Source organism: Acomys minous (assembly GCF_964271855.1).
Source record: "Acomys minous genome assembly, chromosome: 11".
Taxonomy (NCBI): Eukaryota; Metazoa; Chordata; class Mammalia; order Rodentia; family Muridae; genus Acomys; species Acomys minous.
Window position 1 is genome coordinate 39,004,248 of NC_140492.1, and position 20,913 is coordinate 39,025,160.

The 20,913-nt window shown below is 37.6% G+C and overlaps 1 protein-coding gene across 1 annotated transcript in view; it reads left to right on the forward strand.

The window, feature by feature from the left end:
* Positions 1-13,165, forward strand: part of ZPLD1 (zona pellucida like domain containing 1) — a gene marked incomplete at both ends in the record, with an annotated part of 36,556 nt that extends 23,391 nt beyond the window's left edge. Inside the window, 5 exons of the mRNA XM_084801557.1 lie at positions 689-769; positions 5,159-5,330; positions 6,462-6,570; positions 12,596-12,625; positions 12,990-13,165. Coding sequence (XP_084657683.1) covers positions 689-769; positions 5,159-5,330; positions 6,462-6,570; positions 12,596-12,625; positions 12,990-13,165 — 568 coding nt within the window. The remainder of the gene's footprint in view (positions 1-688; positions 770-5,158; positions 5,331-6,461; positions 6,571-12,595; positions 12,626-12,989) is intronic.
* Positions 13,166-20,913: the final 7,748 nt, after the last annotated feature.

Genomic DNA, 20,913 nt, shown 5'->3' on the forward strand with positions numbered 1-20,913 from the left:
TATACCCTAGAAATTGTGTATCCTTTCACATTTTCCCTGTCCCTCTAACCATAGATGATGCAGCATACAACTGTTTAAAATCATTTTTTTTTAACCAACTGTAGTAATTTCTTTTTATATTATTGACATTTATTTCCTATGGTAATTTTTTAAAGTTTATAATGCAAAGAGCTGGAATGATAAAAATTATGAATCTTACTCCAATATAACCGTAAGGAAGAAAGTTATGCACCAACCTCATGGCTTCTTCTAGTAAAGCAGCATCAGGAAATCATACTCCCACTTGTACTGAGTCAATGCATACGCCAAACACATTTTTCTATGTTCAGGATTACTCTTTTCTGTCGCATGGTGCTAGAGTAACTTCTGTAACCAGAGCATGGTTCATGCTGAAGCCAACTGGGTAGCAGTGCAACTCACTTGGCAGTTTTGCTCTTTCAGGCTTTGGCCATCTGCCTGCCTTATCTCTTATTGGAGACATTGGTCTCCATTCCACCTGACAATTGTTGCAGAATTTTAAATATATAGATCTTAGAGAAAATTTGAACAAACCAGAAACTTTTGCAAACATTGCAAATATTGAAAATATGATTCACGTGGTAAGAATTTGGCTGATACTTTCTTTGGATTAATTACCAACGCTCCATGGAGGACTCTGACACCTAAGCATGTTTACTTCTCCCTGCAGATGGAATGTATTAATGGATTATTGCTACACAACCCCATCCGGGAACCCAAATGATGATACGCGGTATGATCTCTTCCTTAGGTAGGTGTCAAAGTCTAGTACTGAAACCAAAGACCCAATTATAGATGATTAAAATGTCATATATGTCAGACAAACAAATTACACAGCATGGCTGTACATTTTGACTTTAACCATTTACAGTTTGAACATTTAGACTGCAGTACAAAAATTAAGAACAATTTACAACACAAAATATTGATAAGTCTACTACAGAATGAGAACTGTAACTAAGTTACATCCAATAACAGTGTTTTATTCATGTTTAGGAGATATGGGGTGTTTCACTCTCTTATGTATACCACAGTAAGGTTATCATCTCAATATAAGAGAGGAAGCGGGATGGTATTGCTCATTGACAGCTATACCATGTTATCATATGTCAAGAAGACAGTAAAATTAAAGTAATGGTTGGAGAATTTAGATCCCAAAGCACTTTTGTTCATTTATCAGTGTTTAATATGAAAGTACAATATAGCCTGCTACTCCGTTTTTGCCAGAACCAATAACTTCAGCTTTGTTCCCCAATAGACAGTGATGGAGTGAATGCAATCTATGCCTAGGAAAAGGGGACATTGATCATAAAACCATTCAATCATTCCAGCTCCCTTTCAGCATTTTTATCTGACAGCAGAACAGACTTGAGCGTTAAGCAATGTCTTCTAATCAAGCCTGTAAAATGCACTTGGCTCGTATCATTGCAGTTATTGACATATGATGGGTGAAGCATTATGGGAAACCAAAGAATGTGCTTTATTGGATAATCAAGGTTAAGATGGTGTTCAGAGGGTATGGCCAGACTACCACTGTTAATATATTAGACTGCTGGAAAGGTTAATCTCAGCTATGTTTTGGACAAAAAAAAAATATGTCCGTGTGTATGAAAAGGGTCAAAAGAGTTCAGATTGTTTGATTTTACTTTTCCAAAGTTAGAAGTATATGTTGCAGCATTTATGGTCTTCTAGCCTATCAGTTTTATTAAAATAGTAAAGTATGGGAGTAAACTGCATATACAGCAATAAAAAAAATTGACCAAGTGAATGACAGATGACCAGTAAATCAAGGAGTTCATACTGGTGCCACTATCATGTAGTGATTTATTAAATGGAAAAATAAGCAATTTTATTTTATCATTTTGCCCTTTCATTCTCTTGATACTTTCATTTCTGAAAATTAAAATGGCAAGTGTATTAAGAAGTAAAGCTTAAGAACTGACACACTTAATTTTGTATATAGTGAGATTCGTGTATATAAAAGAAGACATTATATGCCAAAAGGATGGATTATGTATCATTTCGATTTGACATTTGTTTTCCAAGATTTCTATAATGATCACAAGCTAATTATATGGAATATGATCATGAGACTTCTGAAACAAATATGGTAGCAACTTCTGAATTATTTCAGGTCTCTCATTGTAAAAGTTGGAGAGTAAAAGAGAGGTGCTGCTGATGAAATTATGGAAGCAACTCTTAGAAATGTTGCAAGAAGGATTTTTTTTCTGAATTGGAGATGATGGGAGCAGGGCTGAGGTCCAACAGCTGCCAGTGATGGGGACCACCAGAAGTGATGTTGGGGAGAGTTTCTGGAGACTCCACAGTCGTAGATCTTGTTAAATGGAAGCAAAAGAGCATGTTAGAAAGGGAGACGACTCAGTTGTTAATGTCCTTCCCTACTCTTGGAGTCCAGGGTAGTCAATAAATACTCTGAATTTCTTAAAGCTCAGCCAGGCAGATGAAATTTAGCGATATCATTGCAATGTAATTTAACACTTCTATCTGCCATAAAAGAAAAGCCTGGAGCCCTTGAGTTGAAGAAGCCATGTAGGAAGTTGTTACCTTGTTACCACTCTGCTTGGCTGTAGTAGCCTCTGACAGTAACAAGTCAGCTAAATCCAAATACTTCAGACAGGAACCATAATCACAAGCAGATGGTTTTTGCAATGTTGCAATGTATTGAAAAATTATTAAAGATGTCAAAGAGTTTTAAATATGAACTCACCAGAAAGAAATGCCATAGAATAGAAAACTTTTTTTCCTTTATTAATTTATTCTTGTTACATCTCAATGGTTATCCCATCCCTTGTATCCTCCCATTCTTCCCTCCCTCCCATTTTCCCCTTATTCCCCTTCCCTATGACTGTTCCTGAGGGGGATTACCTCCCCCTGTATATGTTCATAGGGTTATCAAGTCTCTTCTTGGTAACCTGCTGTCCTTCCTCTGAGTGCCACCAGGTCTCCCCCTCCAGGAGACATGGTCAAAGTGTAACTGACCATCTTGAGACTAATTTTAAACTTCTTACAAGGCAACTTTGGTAACAGGATCAAATTCTTAGAACTCAAGAAAATGAAAAATAGAAGGTGGAACTATGAAGATGTGAAAAGAGAACTGAACAAATTTAAGGTAGAAACAGTTGTGACTATGCTATGGCCACAGAGTAGAGCCACATAGAAATAGAGCACAAGTCATGGAAGGTAAAAATAATGAATGTAAATAAAAATAAACAACCATAAAGATGAAAAGGAGACATATAGAAATGACAGGCAAAAAGATAAAGGGAAGAAAAACACGTATTTAATGTATATTTGTGTGCATATATTATATAAACTATATAAATTATATTACAATGTAATAACTCCTAAAGAATTAAAAATAATAGAACATTTAAAAAATATCATTTAAGAATACTTTCCTAAACTGGAACAAACAAACAAACCATCACATTGACAGTGAAAAGAAGTGCTAGATGTAAAGTTTCCAGACCTGGAAACTAGAAGACATTGAGAAAGACGTAGTCAAAGAGCCAATAACATGTGGAGGCTATTTCTTAGGAAACTTAATTGAGATTAGAAAATGAGAACATGTCTCAAAGAATAAGGTGGAGAATGACTGAGGAAGGCATTTCAGCTCAACCTCTGGACCCTGTGGGTATGTCCATCCATAAACACACACACACACACACACACACACACACACACACACACACACAAAAGATCTATATACTGAGAGAGAGCGATTATAGTGATGTCATAAAACAGAATATCCTCATCACTTGGAAGTTCTAAAACTCAGAACAATTTAAAATACACTAGGAAAAAGGTTATTTGAAAAAAGTAATCAGCCACAGGCTAATGAGATGAAGGAAACGTGGCTTGCTGATATATAGAACATTCAAAATGTCAGGTAGGGGGTAAGGCAGACAAGATGGTCCACTAGATCTCACAGCAAAGAATGCAATGTTGTGCTAGAAAGGAACAGGAAATATTGAATGGTAATTTTAGAAGTAGATCTCAGAACAGGAGAATTCAATGTCTCAAATGAGAGGAGATAAACAGGATTTTAAACAAAAAAAGAAAAGCTATGGGTGATGAATAATTGTAAGAAAAAATTTCAATTCTATACATCACTCAATACAGCACAACAAACCCCAAATAGATTATTAATTTAAATGCATAAAATGAAGCTTTAGAAATAACAGGATGAAATATATAAAACACTTTTAAAACTTTGAAATAAAACTGAACAACAAAATAAGACAACTTACTATATATGTACTAAATCAGGAACCATTCTCCTGAACATGTAAATATTTTACGAATCAGAAAGAGGAAGCCCAAGGCCACAACTGAATTTTGGCAAAGGAAGTACACAGTTTAAAATGTATATGAAAAGAGAGACAAACTCATTTATAGTAAGAATAGTGTACATTAAAATTATATGGGGATATTTCTTTGTTACTATCACTCAAGAGGAGACCAATTTACTAATATACATATTTGAATATATTATATATAATATATCCAAAATGAAACATTTATAGAAAGTGATATATTAAATTATTTTGGTGATATGTGTAATATTTTGTACATGTTTAAAAATTATTTACTTCTAGAATTTTCATTAGGTTTTGATTATAATTATTATAAAGGAATCAATTGTACCTGAATAAGAAATTGACAAATAAAGTGTAGCATATGTGTACACTGGGACACTATGCAGTTGTTTAAAAATAATGATGGGGTTCTGTTAAATACATATATGAAAAGAATGAGCTACTAACTTAATAAAAACATGGTTTATATAAAAATGGATTAAAATAACAATATTTTCATTATAAATATGAACTTATTTTCATATATCTTGGTAGGACACCAAATAGGTACAATAAATTTTTTTCTATAAGGTTTGCATGTGAGTTTGGTGTGGTGATGGGATAGTGATTTCATGATGCTTATTTTATGTAATTTGGACCTTTGAACCCTGGGATAGTACGGTGCTCCTAACACCTGATGTTATCTTGTGATCAGAAACTGCTCTGTTTACATTTTATGATCTGTTTACATTCATCATAACTACTTGATTTGCTTATATACTTTGCAATGATGTCCTATTTTCACATTTCCTCAAATGCAGCTGTGACAAAGATCCTCAGACAACTGTTATCGAAAACGGCAGAAGCCAGAGGGGCCGGTTTTCATTCGAAGTCTTCCGCTTTGTGAAACACAAGAACCAGAAAATGTCTACGGTCTTCCTGCACTGTCTCACAAAGCTCTGCAGAGCTGATGACTGTCCCCTCCTTATGCCAGTAAGTTCATAAGCACTTTTACTTTCAGTCACTGAATTAATGTAAGCTGAAAGACTATCTGATCTCAGGAAAAATCTTAGGTCAGCGTGAACTATGACTTGGTTGGGCCCAGCTATGGGTGGAGTGACAAAGCTATCATGGGCTAGAATTCAATCAGCTTATCTTTTAGGATCATGAAAGAACAGTCAAAGAAGCAAACAAACAAAACAAAAACAGTAGCAAAGGCAGAGGAGTACATGGGTTGTAAGGGGGAATGACTGTTCTTTGAGAAAGGACATGACAGTTGGAGGGATAGACAGAGGAGATGATCTGGCTTCTGATTTTGAGGATGGAAGGAAGTTAACTTTATGCAGTGCAAAGAACAAGTGTGAAGGACAGTCCATACCAAAGGATGCTCAGAAATCACAGACACAGGTAACCAGGTGGGAGAAAGGCTAGGCTGCCTGTAGATGGTAGATTAGAGCCAATGGACCAGGAATACTTTCAATTAAAAGTCAGAGTCTGTAAAAGATCTGGATCAAATCGAATGGAGCCAGCATTAAAATATGGATATCGTGAGTAGGGAATTTAAAAAAGTCAGAACTTTTATTCAGATAGGATCCCTGGAATTATATTAATTTTAACCCAAGAACAAATGTAAGTAGTTTTTCAAATTTAAATTATCTCTAACGTGTTTATATTTATACCCAGTCTGTGGCTAAATGTGAAGTTATTTCTTCAACTCATTGCTTCCTTTGCTCTTAACTCACTGCATCAGACAGAGGCAAAAGCAGAGTCCGTATTACCTCGGGTCTGTGCTGACCAGCACTTTAAGGAAGAATTTATTAAAGGCTTGAGAGAAATAAAAGTGGCAAAGTTTGATAAACACAGCTCGTTTTCAGGAGAGCTGTTGAGCTATGTAAACTAATGAGGCAGTGCACAATTACAGCGGGGAAGAAATAAGAAATGTGGTCCAAGCAGGAGAAGAAACACTGTAGTGGTTATATGCAGAGTAATTAAATAAACTCACAGAAGGAAATGAATAAAATTAAACATGTGGTGTGTCTTCCAAAATAATCTGCTTTCCAAATGGCCGTAAAGAAACAATTTTGTGCTGGTGTGCAATTTCATTTGTTTTCATTAACACCTCAGATTTGTGGCAACAGAAAAAAGAGAGATGCTGAGAGCAGGACCACTTGGGCCCCGCAAAGCACTTCTGGAAATGCGGTCCTGTCTGCTGGTCCCATCATCACTCGGAGTGGTAAGAAGGCCCCTCTTTTTATTTATAGCAGGAGAGGGATACAAAATGGCTGGTTACTTGTCCTCCAAGGAGATCCTCAGGTTTCTAAAGAGCAGTAGTAAGCAGTGAGACTAGTGAACAACTTTACTATCACTGCAGTTTCCCATTAACTCTGTGTTTACATCAGAGGTTTGTACACGCACACACATACACACACACACACACACACACACACACACACACACACACACACACACACACACACACATTGCAAATGTTTCATGACCTCTGTGCCTCCAATCTTTGTAGTTTATTTTCTCCCCACTGTGGCCCACCTGTGAGCACTGTGTCTACTATTTCTTCCCTTCTTATCTGTTTTAACATTGAACTTGATCAGGAGGAGGCGATTTCATACTGACAGGCTCCCAGATATATGTGTAATAATATAAATGTATATTTAAACAAACAAACAAATGAATAATTGCTCCTGTAAGATAGTTTTCGTGGTGCTAAAGCTATGGCTCCACAGTTAAGAGCACACACCGCTCCTGCAGAGGACCCAAGTTTGGTTCCCATTTCTGGGATAGGTGGTTGTTCACAATCTCCTGTAACTGCAGATCCACACTTGTGTGTGCACACACGTACACACACAATTATACATAAAAAGAGTATCTTTTTAAAAAACGCATTATCTTTCTTTCTAAAGCTACACTTTCTGTGTTCTGAAAACTCTTTCTTAACCTACTGGTCCAGAACACGGCTTTCTCTCATGAAGTCTCTATGTCTTCATAAACCATCCTGTTAAACACTGTTGAGTCTCCCAGTTTCAGTACAACTTGCATCCTCGCTTCCTTCTCTACCGAGGGAACACATTCACACTCATACATTTAGTTGAGCAGAAGGACACAGTGTTGATACACATTCATTCTTATGGATAGAAACATTCTCTTCACCCATGTTTATGCACAAAACCACAGAGATGCAGCAAAGGGTATGCATTTAATTCTGTAAACAGGCATGTGGTAAATTACACTGAAGTCGAAGCTGCAAACACTTGACTCGGTGTCTAGCTTTTATTCTAAAAAGCCACATGACCACCTATTATTGCAATTCTCTGGATATATGAATCCTTGTGTTTAATATGTAGAGTTTTAAAAAAAATGTAAATTTAAAGGTTCTTTTATAATGAAGTTGCAAATGTTCTCAAAAAATAAAGAGAACAGTTTGCTTTGGTTTATATGCTAATAATGTTTTCTCAATTTTATATTAGCTGTAAGGCTGTTATTATCTTTCAATTAAATTGTCTTTACCTTTTGCCAAAGTCACCCATCTAATAAAAAAGCAAGTTTTCCATGAAATACATAAATAATTAAGTAAAAAGTACTTTTAGCTTAAAAAGTATTTGAAACCGAGTTAATTATTCACTTCCTTGTGTTTGTGTGAGCATGCCATTATTGAAAAAGAAGCTGGTGGGACCTTAAATTTCACTTAGTCTCTTCTCTCTGATGATTTGTCTGAATGGAGATGACTATTTGCGGGTTTGTAGAAGGCTCAGGTCTTAACTCTACCTGGTTATCAGAAATTGGTGATGAAATTATATTGGATGGAAATCCAGCTCTTATTCCAAGTAATTAGGAATGCTTTAGGGTAGGCAAAACAAAACTATTTTTTATATTAATATGTATATGTAGAGTCATTTTTATATTAGATAAAAACCTTGAAAGAGACTTCTATGCCCCTCTTGGATAGATGCTTTAACACAATAGTAACACTCCTTCTTTCTTAAGTAGCCCGAGAAAATTAAAACAGTAAAAAAAATTAGAATATTTTGTTAGTCTAAGATACTTTTAAAAAGCAAAACCAAACTTTTTTGAAGGCCCTTGAGCCCTATTTAAACTAGCTATCCCAGGGACCCTACCAGAAGACCATTGAGGCTGGTGGATCTGGACCCAGGGGGCGTCTGCTTAAACTACTGTACCAACCAAAGACAATGCATGCAGTAAACCTAGACCCCTATTCAGATCTAGTCAATGGACAGTGCATTCTCCACAGTTGTGTGGCGAGTGGAGACGGACCCTGACATGAACTCTGGTGGCTCCTATTTGACAACTTCCCCTTGGTGGGGAGGCCTGGTGACACTCAAAGGAAGGGTAAGCAGGCTACCAGGATGAGACCTGATAGGCTGTGATCATATGGTGGGGGAGGAGGTCCCCTTCTGTCACAAGCCTAGGGGAGGGGAATAGGGTAAAAGAGGGAGGGCATAACGGGAAGATACAAGTGAGGGGATCACAACTGAGATGTAATCTGAATAAATTATTTAAATAAAAATTTAAAACAAAACAAACAAACAAACACACAAACAAACCGTAGCTATCCAGGTTTCCAGATTTCATCAGTCCCATGCCTAGCTCCCTAAAATAATATCTCATCTTTTAAATACATTTTTATGCATGTGAGTGAGACTCTGTTTGTAAGTAGCACATGTGTATGAGCCTCAAACATCACATTTCCCTGGAGCTGGAGTCCCAGGCGGTTGTGAGCTGCCTGACTTGAGTGCTGGGAACCTAACTCGGATGCTGTGAAAGAGAGCCAAGCACCCTTAGCTGATACGTTCCCTCTCAAGCCACCAAAGTGTATGTCCTGAAAGCTTGAGGCACCTACCCGAGTGCCCATGTTGTCGTGCTTGGAGCTTCTCCTTTCTGGTTCATGAACTGGCTCCACATGAAGCATGTCCTAAATCTGACACGTGAGAACTTAGCTTTCTCCACGGACAGAGCCTGGAAAGAGCATCTTGAGGTCTTTGAGGCACTTTTTGGAGTCCTCCTGTCTCACTCTGCCCCATTTTATTTTGCTGTTTTGAAAAGTAGCACGAGGTTGGTCTTAAAAATGGCCTCCTTGTTTACAGTTTCAGTGTATCAACATTGGAATACTACACGATCCACGCACTCTTAAAAATTCCAGAAGAACACAGAACTCAGGCCATGCTTACCCGCAGACAAATCCCATGTAAATCTCGTGTTCAGCTTCCTGGCCACAGCCAGCCTTTTTCCTTTGTCTCACTAAAGTTTCTGCTTGACTCTTCTAAAAATTATCTCTCCAGTCCAATGATAGGTTTTCTTATAGATAGGTCCAATTCAGGCTCAGTGTGCCCTCTCCAAAGTCCTGATCCTTGGAAGTCTTGCTCAGTGTACTGAGTGAGCGTCCATTTCTTTCCCAGAGATGTCTGGCTTGGGTTAAATTCACCAAGTTGAAAAATCTTAGGAATCTTCTTTTATTTTGCTTTTAATGAAATCAAATCTGCTTTGGTTATTTTGCCCAACAACCTTCAGCATTTTTGTTAGTTTATTTTAAAAAATGTTCATTCCTGCAATATTTTCACTAAGAGCTTCCAAATACTTACATTTCTATGGCAGACTATTGCCTGTAGTAAATAACTCTGCTACAAATGCTGGGAAACTTAATTGTTTTGCCAACATAAGTTGTTACAAACTCTTATTGAAGTAGTGTCATTGAGTTTTATGGGTAGTTAGTAATTGATAAGAGCACACTTATTTAGGCTCTACATAGGACAGGCACTCTGCTGGAAACTAACCCATGAAGCTGCCCCTTAAGGCTTGTAGAGTTCAGGGACAGACTATTAGCACACATTACGTAATGGGAATTTTTAAGAGTTTAGTGCTTTTTTAAAAATGTAAAACATGGGATTCACTTTACAGCATAGGTAATTAAACATTTTTTAAGTTTGCTAGAGATAAGGGAAATATTTATTCTGTACATATCTTCTCAGGGAGTGATGTTTACACTTTTCACTTAATACAGCTTTTTAGATGGGAGGACAACACATCCTAGCAATGTGTATGCCATTTTTGGCTTACACAGCTGTGGCGCTGCTGCTGTCGCTTCTCGCCTATGAATCCTCAGACAGCTGAACATTCTCTGGGATGCTCACTGGGCTTAATATTCAAACCTATCTAACTCCTTCAGGCTTCATGCCTTTCTTTTAACATATATATACATACATACACACATCAAGACCAAAAGGACTGGAGGAAACACAGAAGCAGGTGGTGACTCCAGGAAAACGTCTACCTTCTCTTCGGGGCTAGACAGAGCTTTTTATTACAACAACGCAGTGAATAAGTGGTTATCAAGAACAGCAGACAGAAATGCCACCCTCTACTAGAGGATCTTCAAACACAATTTCAAACTGCATCCAAACACAGTTTGATTGAAACGACCTGACAGCAGCATAATCCATTCATCTTTTCTGCTCTTGAACCGGGAACTAGTGTTTTCATTGGACATGACAGGTTTGGTCATAATACACCAACATTTTGTTTATAGCAAAGTGTTCGTGGGGGTGTCTGGAATATTGCTTTTTCAGAAGAGCATGGTGATGGGAATTCAGGTGTTTTGATATTCCTTTATCCTCAAGATGCAAAAAATAGCGTGCGGTGGTGGTTGTGGTAATGGTGGTTGTGGTAGTGGTAGTGGTATGTGTGGTGTGTGTGTGTGTGTGTGTGTGTGTGTGTGCACATGGGTGGGTGTAGTCATAGCATCTGTACTTTATTCTGAACACTTCATAAGGAGCTTTCTATTCAAAGCAATCTTAAAGGAATTAAATATATCTCCAAGAAGACATGTGACAAGGATTCCAGCTTATTTTGTGAACAGGACACGGGAGTCTTTTGGATGAGTCATCACAGTTGATTCATTTCATTTATTTCTCTGAGAGAGGAAGTACCTTTATATAGAGATGTCAGATGGAGGTTAGGATGTTCCTGTGAGTGTCATTTTTCTTTGTTGTCCTATTACAATGCAGTGCACATTGTAAACATTCTCTGAATGACTCCCAATGTGCGTTGGAAAGCATCCCCAGTTTGAATGCCCATGTTCAAAGTAAAGAGTTCTCTGAGTGAATATAATATTAACTTTGAAATCTGTATTTCAGGACCTGATAAGAAAACTGTATTTTTTTCTATAAATCAAGTATCTGAAAGGAAACAGAACAGATATTTTAAAAATATTCCCTCAGGGTATATAAGATATTTTTGGTTATAGAGATTAATATTTCAGCTATAAACTATTTTCTACACCTGGCTAGTTTATATTACTGTAAGAAAAAGACTCTGAACTGGACTCATGATTTTATTATATGTTTATTTTTCCATAGAGGCAATGACAGATGGAAATTTCCTCACCTGTAAAAAATGGGATAGCAGTAATATCTAAGCCATAGGGTAATCATGAGGATTAAATGTGACAGCACATGGAATAGCACTTTATAGTTTCTATGGTGTTACAAAGTTACACATGCATTAAGTGTAAAAAAGGGGATAATCCATACATAATCGGCTGTACGTACCTTATGATTTAAATAACAATCACAAACACACATGTTCTATTTTCAGTTCAAAGGTTGCTTTTAACATGATTGCAAATTGGGCAATAAGAACAGGGAAACTAAGTATATGTGCTCATGGTCTCTGAGGAAAAGTGAAAGTCAACAGCCCCACTCTTCTACTTAGCAGATGGGAACAGAACTTCAACTCAAGCTCAGGACTTTGTTTAGTTATTAAGTGTGAATTTATCTTCCTGGATCTCAGAAAGATGTTTTTTCAGATTATGTTAGGCAAATTGGCAACACTTAAAGAAGACTGACACCAAATAACGAATATTTCTCTGCAACACAATAACAAATGGCAGGTTATAGGTCCATTAAAAATGTAATAGCTGTTAACAATTTCGGCCCTCACTAACCTGCCAGAGAGAAAATGATGAAACAAAGTTGGCAGGAAAGAATACAGTATAATATGTTTTGTGATCGTATTTGTCAATTTGAGGGTGAAATCTAGTTCACAGGGAGTAGAAAATGGGAAAACAAAAAGGTTACAGGCGTTCATTTATGAATTCTCTATGGAGCTTGGTTGAGGGGTGGCCAAGAACGTAAGCAGGGGTTGAGTTGAAAAGCTATGGAGTCACAATACACAAAAGCAAATGTTTGTAGAGACACTTTCACTTCTATTTTTCTGTTATCTCTCCTTAGATGAGACTCCAACCAACAATTCACAGCTTGGTAAGCTACTTAGCAAATAAAAGTGCTATGTTTCAAAATGTTTTGATGATCGGTTATGAAACTGTAGTTGACTAGTGTAATGAGCTTCAGGTTCCCAAGTTGGCCAAGTCTGCAATAACAGTTCACAGAGGAATTTTAAACCCATATGCGATGTGCTGGTCAGTTTTTATACAATCTTTAGCTTTTGATTTGGTTTGTTTTGTCCATCTAAGGGATACCAGACTTTTGTACCATATTTTGGATCTTTGGGTGAATTATAGTTAAAACATTATAATATACTCCAGTGTGATGTTGGGGAATAGTACAAAGGTAGCAATATAGCCACATCTTGAAAGCTTTCTAACAGTGTGTGCACTTTTTACAGGTTCCTTGAGTGTGCCTCCCTTTCAGCTGAATGCTGTCACCAGCTCTCTGATATCAGGAATCGTCATTCTGGGAGTCACGTGCTTCTCTCTCCTCCTGTGCTCACTGGCCCTCCTCCACAGAAAGGGATCCACTAGCTTGGTATTGAATGGTGTAAGAAATCCTGTCTTTGAGTGACAATGACTGGTTCTCTTCAGGAGAAAGGCTTCATGGATACGTATGACTGTGGTCGGCATTCCAATCTGAGTTGAGTGGCAGCCACGTTGGATATTTTTAGGTTAGATGGATTTCGTGTTGTAGCTCATGAGCATTAAGATAGTGAAAGAATTTTGATTATATTGCTACTGCCATCTCTGTAAGTGGGCAACCCTATTTCCCTATCATCAATGGGCACATTAACAATAAATAAAACTATTCAGGACTTAGATCTTTAAAAAGGCAGTCAATTTTCACTTTCCTTTAATTTCTGTTGATTGTTGGTATAAGAGGTAAGTGTAAGCGGAGGGGGGAAAAAAAGAATTGTTACATTTCCCTCTAAGAAGTAAAGCCCAGTACAACGATATAAATTAGTGTATCTGGTCCAAATATGAAAGATACCTTTTTTATTCCAGTTAACTCCAGCTTAAGGTTACATTTTAATGGGACACTTGAGATTTCACTACAATTTCTACTGATCTATTGTTTCATGGATTGATTTTGAACCCTGATGACATTTGTTTAAAAAGAAAACACCAAACCAAACTACAACTCTTAGGAAGTCTATTTTCATAACAAACAGTAAAAGCAGTTGCTAATGCCCAAAGGATGCATGGTGTCCCTATCAAATTCTTTCTTTGGACATTAATGGCTGTGAAGCCTTCACCCTGGTTCATGAGAGGTCATCTGCAGAGGCTAACTCTCCTGATAGGGAAGCACTGAGCTTCTGTGTCCATCAGCAAGGCCACTGTGGAAAGATTATTCTTAATTCAGAAGTCAGTGCATGAGAAGCAGATATCAGCTTCATAAAAGCACGATGCTCCTATTAGTGAGTGCTAACAAGCCAGTGTCCCTTTTTTATCCTAGAACAAAGGGGAAATGCACATTAAGTGATCTTGGTAGAACATTTTAGGAGCCAACATGAAAAAGATGTTCCATTGTCCTAAACTGTTTATGACAGATGTGGAAGTGAATGGTCCAAAGGGGCTTTCTTTATAAGATATCACTTTTCTAGATGCCATACACACTATGAAATGAACAATAGTACGAAACAGTGAGAGCATTTGATCCTTTAACAGTTTTGTAAAAAATATTTTAAAAAGTCAAGTTTTAAACAGCTCCCATTCAACATAAAAACAACAAAACAAACAAAATATCCCCCCCTTTTTTTTTATTCCCACAACTGGACAAGTAAAAGAGTTCAATGCCAAACACCAATGCCGGGCATATGCAGCTCTTGGTTTTATTAACTTAATGCATTTGATGTCACAACACTTGTGACCCGTTATTCAGGACAGATTTTAATATGCAAGATGTGAATCAATATGCAGTTTTAGATTTGCTTCAAGTGGAGTATGTACACCACGAATTAATATAATAATTAAATCAATCACCAAGTTAAAAGACCACTCTTTCTCCAATTTGCTTGAATATTTCAGGAGCAAGTGTTTATATTACAATAATTAGCTATATAATTACCTCAACTCTTCTATTTCAAGGTGGAAGGCACGAAGTGAAATAGAATCTGAAGGGAGAAAAATTTCTTCACTATTAAACAAAAATTAAACCACTTAAAAAGCCAATCTCCTTTTTCATTCTGCCTCCCTTCTGTGCTAACATGATTAGCTGATCATCACGCTGGGTGACCCTCCGTGTCCATGGACTTTGCTGAAATACTGTGGTCAATGGTCAGTCTATCTCAGATGTCTTGAGTGAGCAGCGGTTTTTCAATAGCACAGTAGATTATTGTGGCTGGTTTGGATGAAGCCTCTGCTTTTGGATGGTTATCACTTCAGGTTTTGACCTTTAAATCCTACACTTCATTTCACAGTGCTGAAAAACCAACACAACCATTTGGGAAACAACTCAAATCTCATATTACCTTTTGCTGCCTTTTATCACAAATTAGAGAAGCAAAGCTATAAAGCGATTAGCCAGGTTTGCTTTGTTCAGCTTTTCCCCATAATCCCCAAACTGTAGATTCTGTTTAGTTATACTGAATTTTTTGGTCATTGTAGTGGGAAGACCTTACAAATATGTGCAAATGTCTTTTCAGTTTTCATACCTCAAATTTTTTTTTTGTGCTTCAGGGGTAAGGTCTGATGACATGTACAATATTAATAAAAATAATTTTAAATGAACATTTGGAAAGCATTAGCTTGTTTATTTACGATGGCATGTCTTCTTCCCATTCTGTGTATCCTGTTCTTTTCAAGAATGCTGAAAGTTGAGGACTCTAAAGCAAGTTTCACCAAGACGGTGGGTTGTAGCTGTAGACAGATGAAGTCTGCCCTAGCAGCATGGAGCTTCCTAGCCATGGGGCTGATCTGGGATCCTTCACTTACAATCAGTGAGGAAGGACCTACCCTTTACCTAGAGCTTGACTAAACTTGTCTTTCATACTTTGGCAGGTGTAGTAAAAGCTGAAAAGGAAAGGGCCTTGGTCGGCTTCAGTGTAGTTATAGACCTGGCTGGTATCCCTGCCCTTAGGGAAGGTGAGCTGGGAGGTGACACATGATTGAAGAGAGCTACTTTTCAGGACTGAGGGAGAATGCAGTCTCACTGGGCATGGCATGGAATGCTCAAGTACTGGGAATTAGCTTTGACAAGGGTTCGGGGAGGGGAACTGAGGAACATGTAGAATGACTTTGTTTAGCTTCACAGGCCGTAGAACATCAGAAGCCAGACTACAGTGGAAGTTCATGAGTAAAATCTGCTGTGAACATACATATACATATACATGTACAAGTACACATGCACATGCATATGCATATACATATACAATACATATGTATGTGTGTATATATATTAAATATATATATATGGTTTTTTTTATTCTCACAATACTTGGCAGGAGAGAATGGACAACTTCAACATACATTACTTCATTCCATGTTTATAAGTAAAAGAGGAAGCTGACCATACATAGGTTTCTTTTGGCAATGAAACTATACAATTATTTGAAAGTGAAGAGACCTTTATCACAAACAGACAAATTTATAATCTGGGAAAAGAACTTTATGACTTGGTTAGTAAGCAAAACAAATGCCTGGAGGAGTTGAAATATTTCTATAGGAAACGACTAACATAGATAGTCTATAAATAATTATGCACACAAATAGCATTTATATAAAAATAAAAAGTAATATGACATATATAATAGAAAGTTATATAATACATAAAAAGAATTGGCTTTTGAGGTAGCACTATTCCGAATTTTCTGAGAAAGCTCCAGATTGATTTCCAAAGTGGTTGTACTAGTTTATACACCCACCAGCAGTGGAGGAGTGTTCCCCTTTCTCCACATCCTAGCCAGCATGTTTTTTATCTTAGCCATTCTGATACGTGTAAGATGGAATCTCAGAGTTGTTTTGATTTGCATTTCCTTGATAACTAAAGACTTTGAGCATTTCTTTAGGTATTTCATGGCCATTCGATGTTCCTCTGTTGAGAATTCTCTGTTTAGCTTGGTACCCCATTTTTAATTGGGCTATTTGGCTTGGTGGTGTTTAATTTCTTGAGTTCTTTCACACATGCAGTAAACTTAGACCTCCTGTTCATATATGAGCAATGGACAGTTCATTCTCTATGGTTGTGGGGAGAGTGGGGACTGCTTCTGAAATGGACTCTGGTGTGCCAGATTTGATCACTTCCCATTGGTGGGGAGGCCTAGTGGCACACAGAGGAAGGGGAAGCAGGCTATCTGGATGATTATCTAATAGGCTGTAGTCTTATGGTGGGGGAGGGGGTCCCCTTCTGTCAGAGGTCTAGGGGAGGGGAATAGGATGGAAGAGGGAGGGAGGGTGGGAACAGAAGATACAAGTGAGGGGATAACAATCTGGATGTAATCTGAATAAATTATGACAAATTAAAATATAAAAAAAACCCAAAACAACAGCAACAAAAAAGGAATTGATTCACAGAACTGTGGAATCAGAAGAAGCCCCAGACCTACTGTATAGAAGGTGAGTTCCAGGGACACTGGCGCTATAGCTGCAGTCAGGAAGTATAAACCAGACCCAGAAAGAACTAATGGTTCACTTCAAGTCAAAGGCAAGATAGAAACAGTATTGACGCTTGAAAGGCAGAGAGGAAGGAGATTTTCCTCTTGCTTTTTGTTCTGGTCAGGCTCTGAACTGATTGGATGTATCACACTCATCAGAAACAAAAAACTCCTACTAAGCCTGAGTTATTAGGGAATGAATGCATAAAGATGTCAGAAAATTTGACAGTATTGTTAAAGCAGTTTGAAATATACATTATCTAGATTTAACGGATCATGAAAAGCGGATCCTATTTTACTTTTACTAAATAATATGGATTAAATGCAAGGAAGGTTGGCCCAGGAGTAGGTGGGCAGTGGTTGGCCCAGGAGTATGTGGTCAATTTACCTCTGTGGCACGAGGATAACTAGGGCAGAGGAGTATGACCTAGAATTAATCCAGGGCCCATGTTGTATGTAGCTTTGAGAGTCCTGGTATGAAAAATAGAGATGGCGAATAGCAGTGACAGTAGTTCAGGGTAACAACGAGCATCCAACAGGGCAGCAGACACAACAGAGGACAAATGTAACCAGGCCGTGCTTGGCACAAGGAGGAGAGGCAATGGCTTAGACAAAAACTCGTTCCCAGAGGAAACAGAACTAGAACGTTGGTAGCGGTTGCCCTTATGCGAGGCGATGGAACCCAGATGAAGCATCACACCTTTGTGTCTGTGAGAATGCGTTGCCTGGCAGCTTTTGGGCAACTGTATCCATCTGTAATTCTGAGTAACGCAGGAGAAATAAAATAGCCTTGACTGATGCACTTTTCTGAAACAGTTTGGTAAGACTTGGTTTGGGTTAGGCATGGGGTTCTGCTCATTTGTACTAGACATAATGCTTAGAAATTTCTGCTAAGTTGTCATTATTTCACCAATATGAAGTGAAACTGAGAACTACAATCTTTTTAAATCTCCAATTATCCTTTTTTTCAAGAAGCTGGATATTTCCTTCTTCACCTATATTATGAACATCACTGCCCCAACGTTCCCTTTCTTTTTAAAAAATATTTTCATTAATTTCATTTTTATTAATACATTTGATTTTTTACGTATACATTTATGTTATTATACATATATAAAATAAACTACATAGAGCAAGAAGAGTGGTGAAACAATCAGGAATTATATGAATGTTACATTCATAGTGTTTTGGCTACTTGTATTCATTTTATACAAAGAAAGCAGTGCTGCTGTGGTATGTAGCTACAGTTAAAAGCAATGTAGTTCATGTTCTGAGGTTCAGTTTCATTCGGGACAAACTGTGTCATCACTACATGAAACAGAATTCACATCTAAGTCATCTTGCTTGTTAGACCAATCAACACCGTAAATTCTGGAAGAGTAGTGGCTTGGCATGTGCATGCAATTGTGTGTAGGTTGTGAAGCTCTTTCTCCTTTGCTATGTAGCTTTACACCGAGTTCTTAAAGGTGTGAACAATTGACTCACATGAATATTTACCTTAGAGAAAATAATGATTTTATTAATTCTTGGAAATTAGAATCAACTTATTTAAAAGCCATTATTTGCTACCATGGAGGTGTGATCGACAGAAAATAATCAGCTTGTTGATTTTTATAGAACCCCATTTGAAATTTACACATAAACCCTTTAATTTTTGGTATCTCACCTCGACTTTTAAATATGATATGGGGCAAACTGATTCATTCTTTCGCAGTAATGAGTTCTCAAACTTTTAATTCTTTTCAGGTTCTCTCTCTCTCTCTCTCTCTCTCTCTCTCTCTCTCTCTCTCTCTCTCTCTCTCTCTGTGTGTGTGTGTGTGTGTGTGTGTGTGTGTGTGTATGAGTGTGTGTGTGATACTTTTTCCAGTTTTCCAAATTAATCTTAGTTGCATTTTGTCATAAATGATCTGTGTCTCGACAGCTCAAACACAATCTCAATTGAAATTATAACCAAAAGCATGGCTAAATATAGGATGCTATAGTTATTTAATTAATAAGCTATTGCAGAGATACTTTTTTTGGGTAAAACGGTGCACACATTTGATGTTACACTCAGCTTTACCTATGTAGAAACCGGTCTCCACCCAATGGCTATTCAATCTTTGGACTCATCTCTCTAGGTTGGTATTGCTACCCACCTACCTGGACAATGTCTCCCCAAGCCTGTTTCATTTTCTTTGTGTAAGATTCAATGTGCTGGAGGAAAAAAAATCAATGTAGTTTGTTGGCTCAGTTTATTAACAATTAAACTTTATTATACAACCCAACTAGCATATACAAGAAGGAAAAAAAGGTTAAAGGGACAGAAGATTAAAACCTCCTGGAATCCGTTTGGCAGGACGGGTCCTTAGGTGTCTCAGTCCCACGAGCTGGTCCGGTCCTTTCCTCTCTCTCCGCGCCTCCTCCTTCTCTCCTTCTACCTCTTGTTTTTTTCTCCCCCACCTTCCCAGTCATATGCAAAGGGCGGTCCCTTCTCCCTTCGAGGGTCAATTAGGAAAACAATAGCCACGGTGGAGTTCCTAGGTAGGCTTCCTGAATTTCAAGCCCAGGAAGGCTCCAAACAGTCTCTCACAAGGTATTCATGGTGTGCCCCAAGGGTAAAGCCCACCAAGACTGCTTCCACCTGAGACAAAGCTTAATCTTTCCTACACCTCACCCTTCTCTCTAAAAAATTAAGAACTATATACACATATATACATATATACATACTCATCAGGAATCAAGAACATAACAAAGTCCTTTTATACTTGTTAACCTAAGGGAAAGTATACCACTATCCTACCAAAGAGAGTCCTTTTCTTTCATGAGAAATTGTAATTATTAATCTACTAAAGCTTCTAGTAACACTGTGGCTATCTAGTCTTCAATCCCATCAGAGACCCAAGAAGGAAAATCTATCTAATAAAGGAAGTGCTGGCAGGCAACTTCCAAGTTGCAGAGTACAGAGAGAGCAGACTGCCTGGATAGTCACCGAATTCTCTCCTTCATTGGGGCAATCAGTCTTCAGCCTTTCGGCCCAAAACATCCAATGAACTGCTTTTTGAAGCAGGAAATCCGACAGTCTGGTCCATCTATTCTCTTTAAAGCTGGACAGTCATCTTTCCAGCATCATTGTTGATCGTTGCAGACAGTCAGCCTGTCATCAGCCGTAGAGATAAGAGCAGTAGCAGAGCAGTTTTTCCGTCTAGTGACCATTCTGTCACCAGCGTCTCTTGAAGCCCCCATCTTCAATGATGCAAATGGAGAGGCGGCCAGGAGCGGATGTCTCTCTCTGTCAGGAAAGCCCTCATCATTAAATGCCATATTCTGTGGATCTCTGAAGAGTTTGAAGAGCAAATCTATCTATTCTTACAGTTATCAATCTATTCCTTTGAAGACATAGACAAGCTATTAAACAAACCTGCTCTATAACAAAGTGAGTATCTAATAGGATTTCTACGTAACTAAATACCAACTTTTATCCCCGATGATTCCAAACAGTTTTTTATAAGACATTAGTGGTACAAATAATACATCAAATAAACATTGAACAAAAAGAACGTAAATTTCTAACATACAATATACAATATTTTGTCAACATATAACATACAATACATAAGGCAAAAATGAATGGAATATACAATTTAAGTTCATATCAATGTGAAGCAAAAGTTGAAGTCTTAAATTTCCGTCAATCAAAAGTCTTAAATTTCCATCAATCTACAATACCAATGTAGAATTTTTTAAG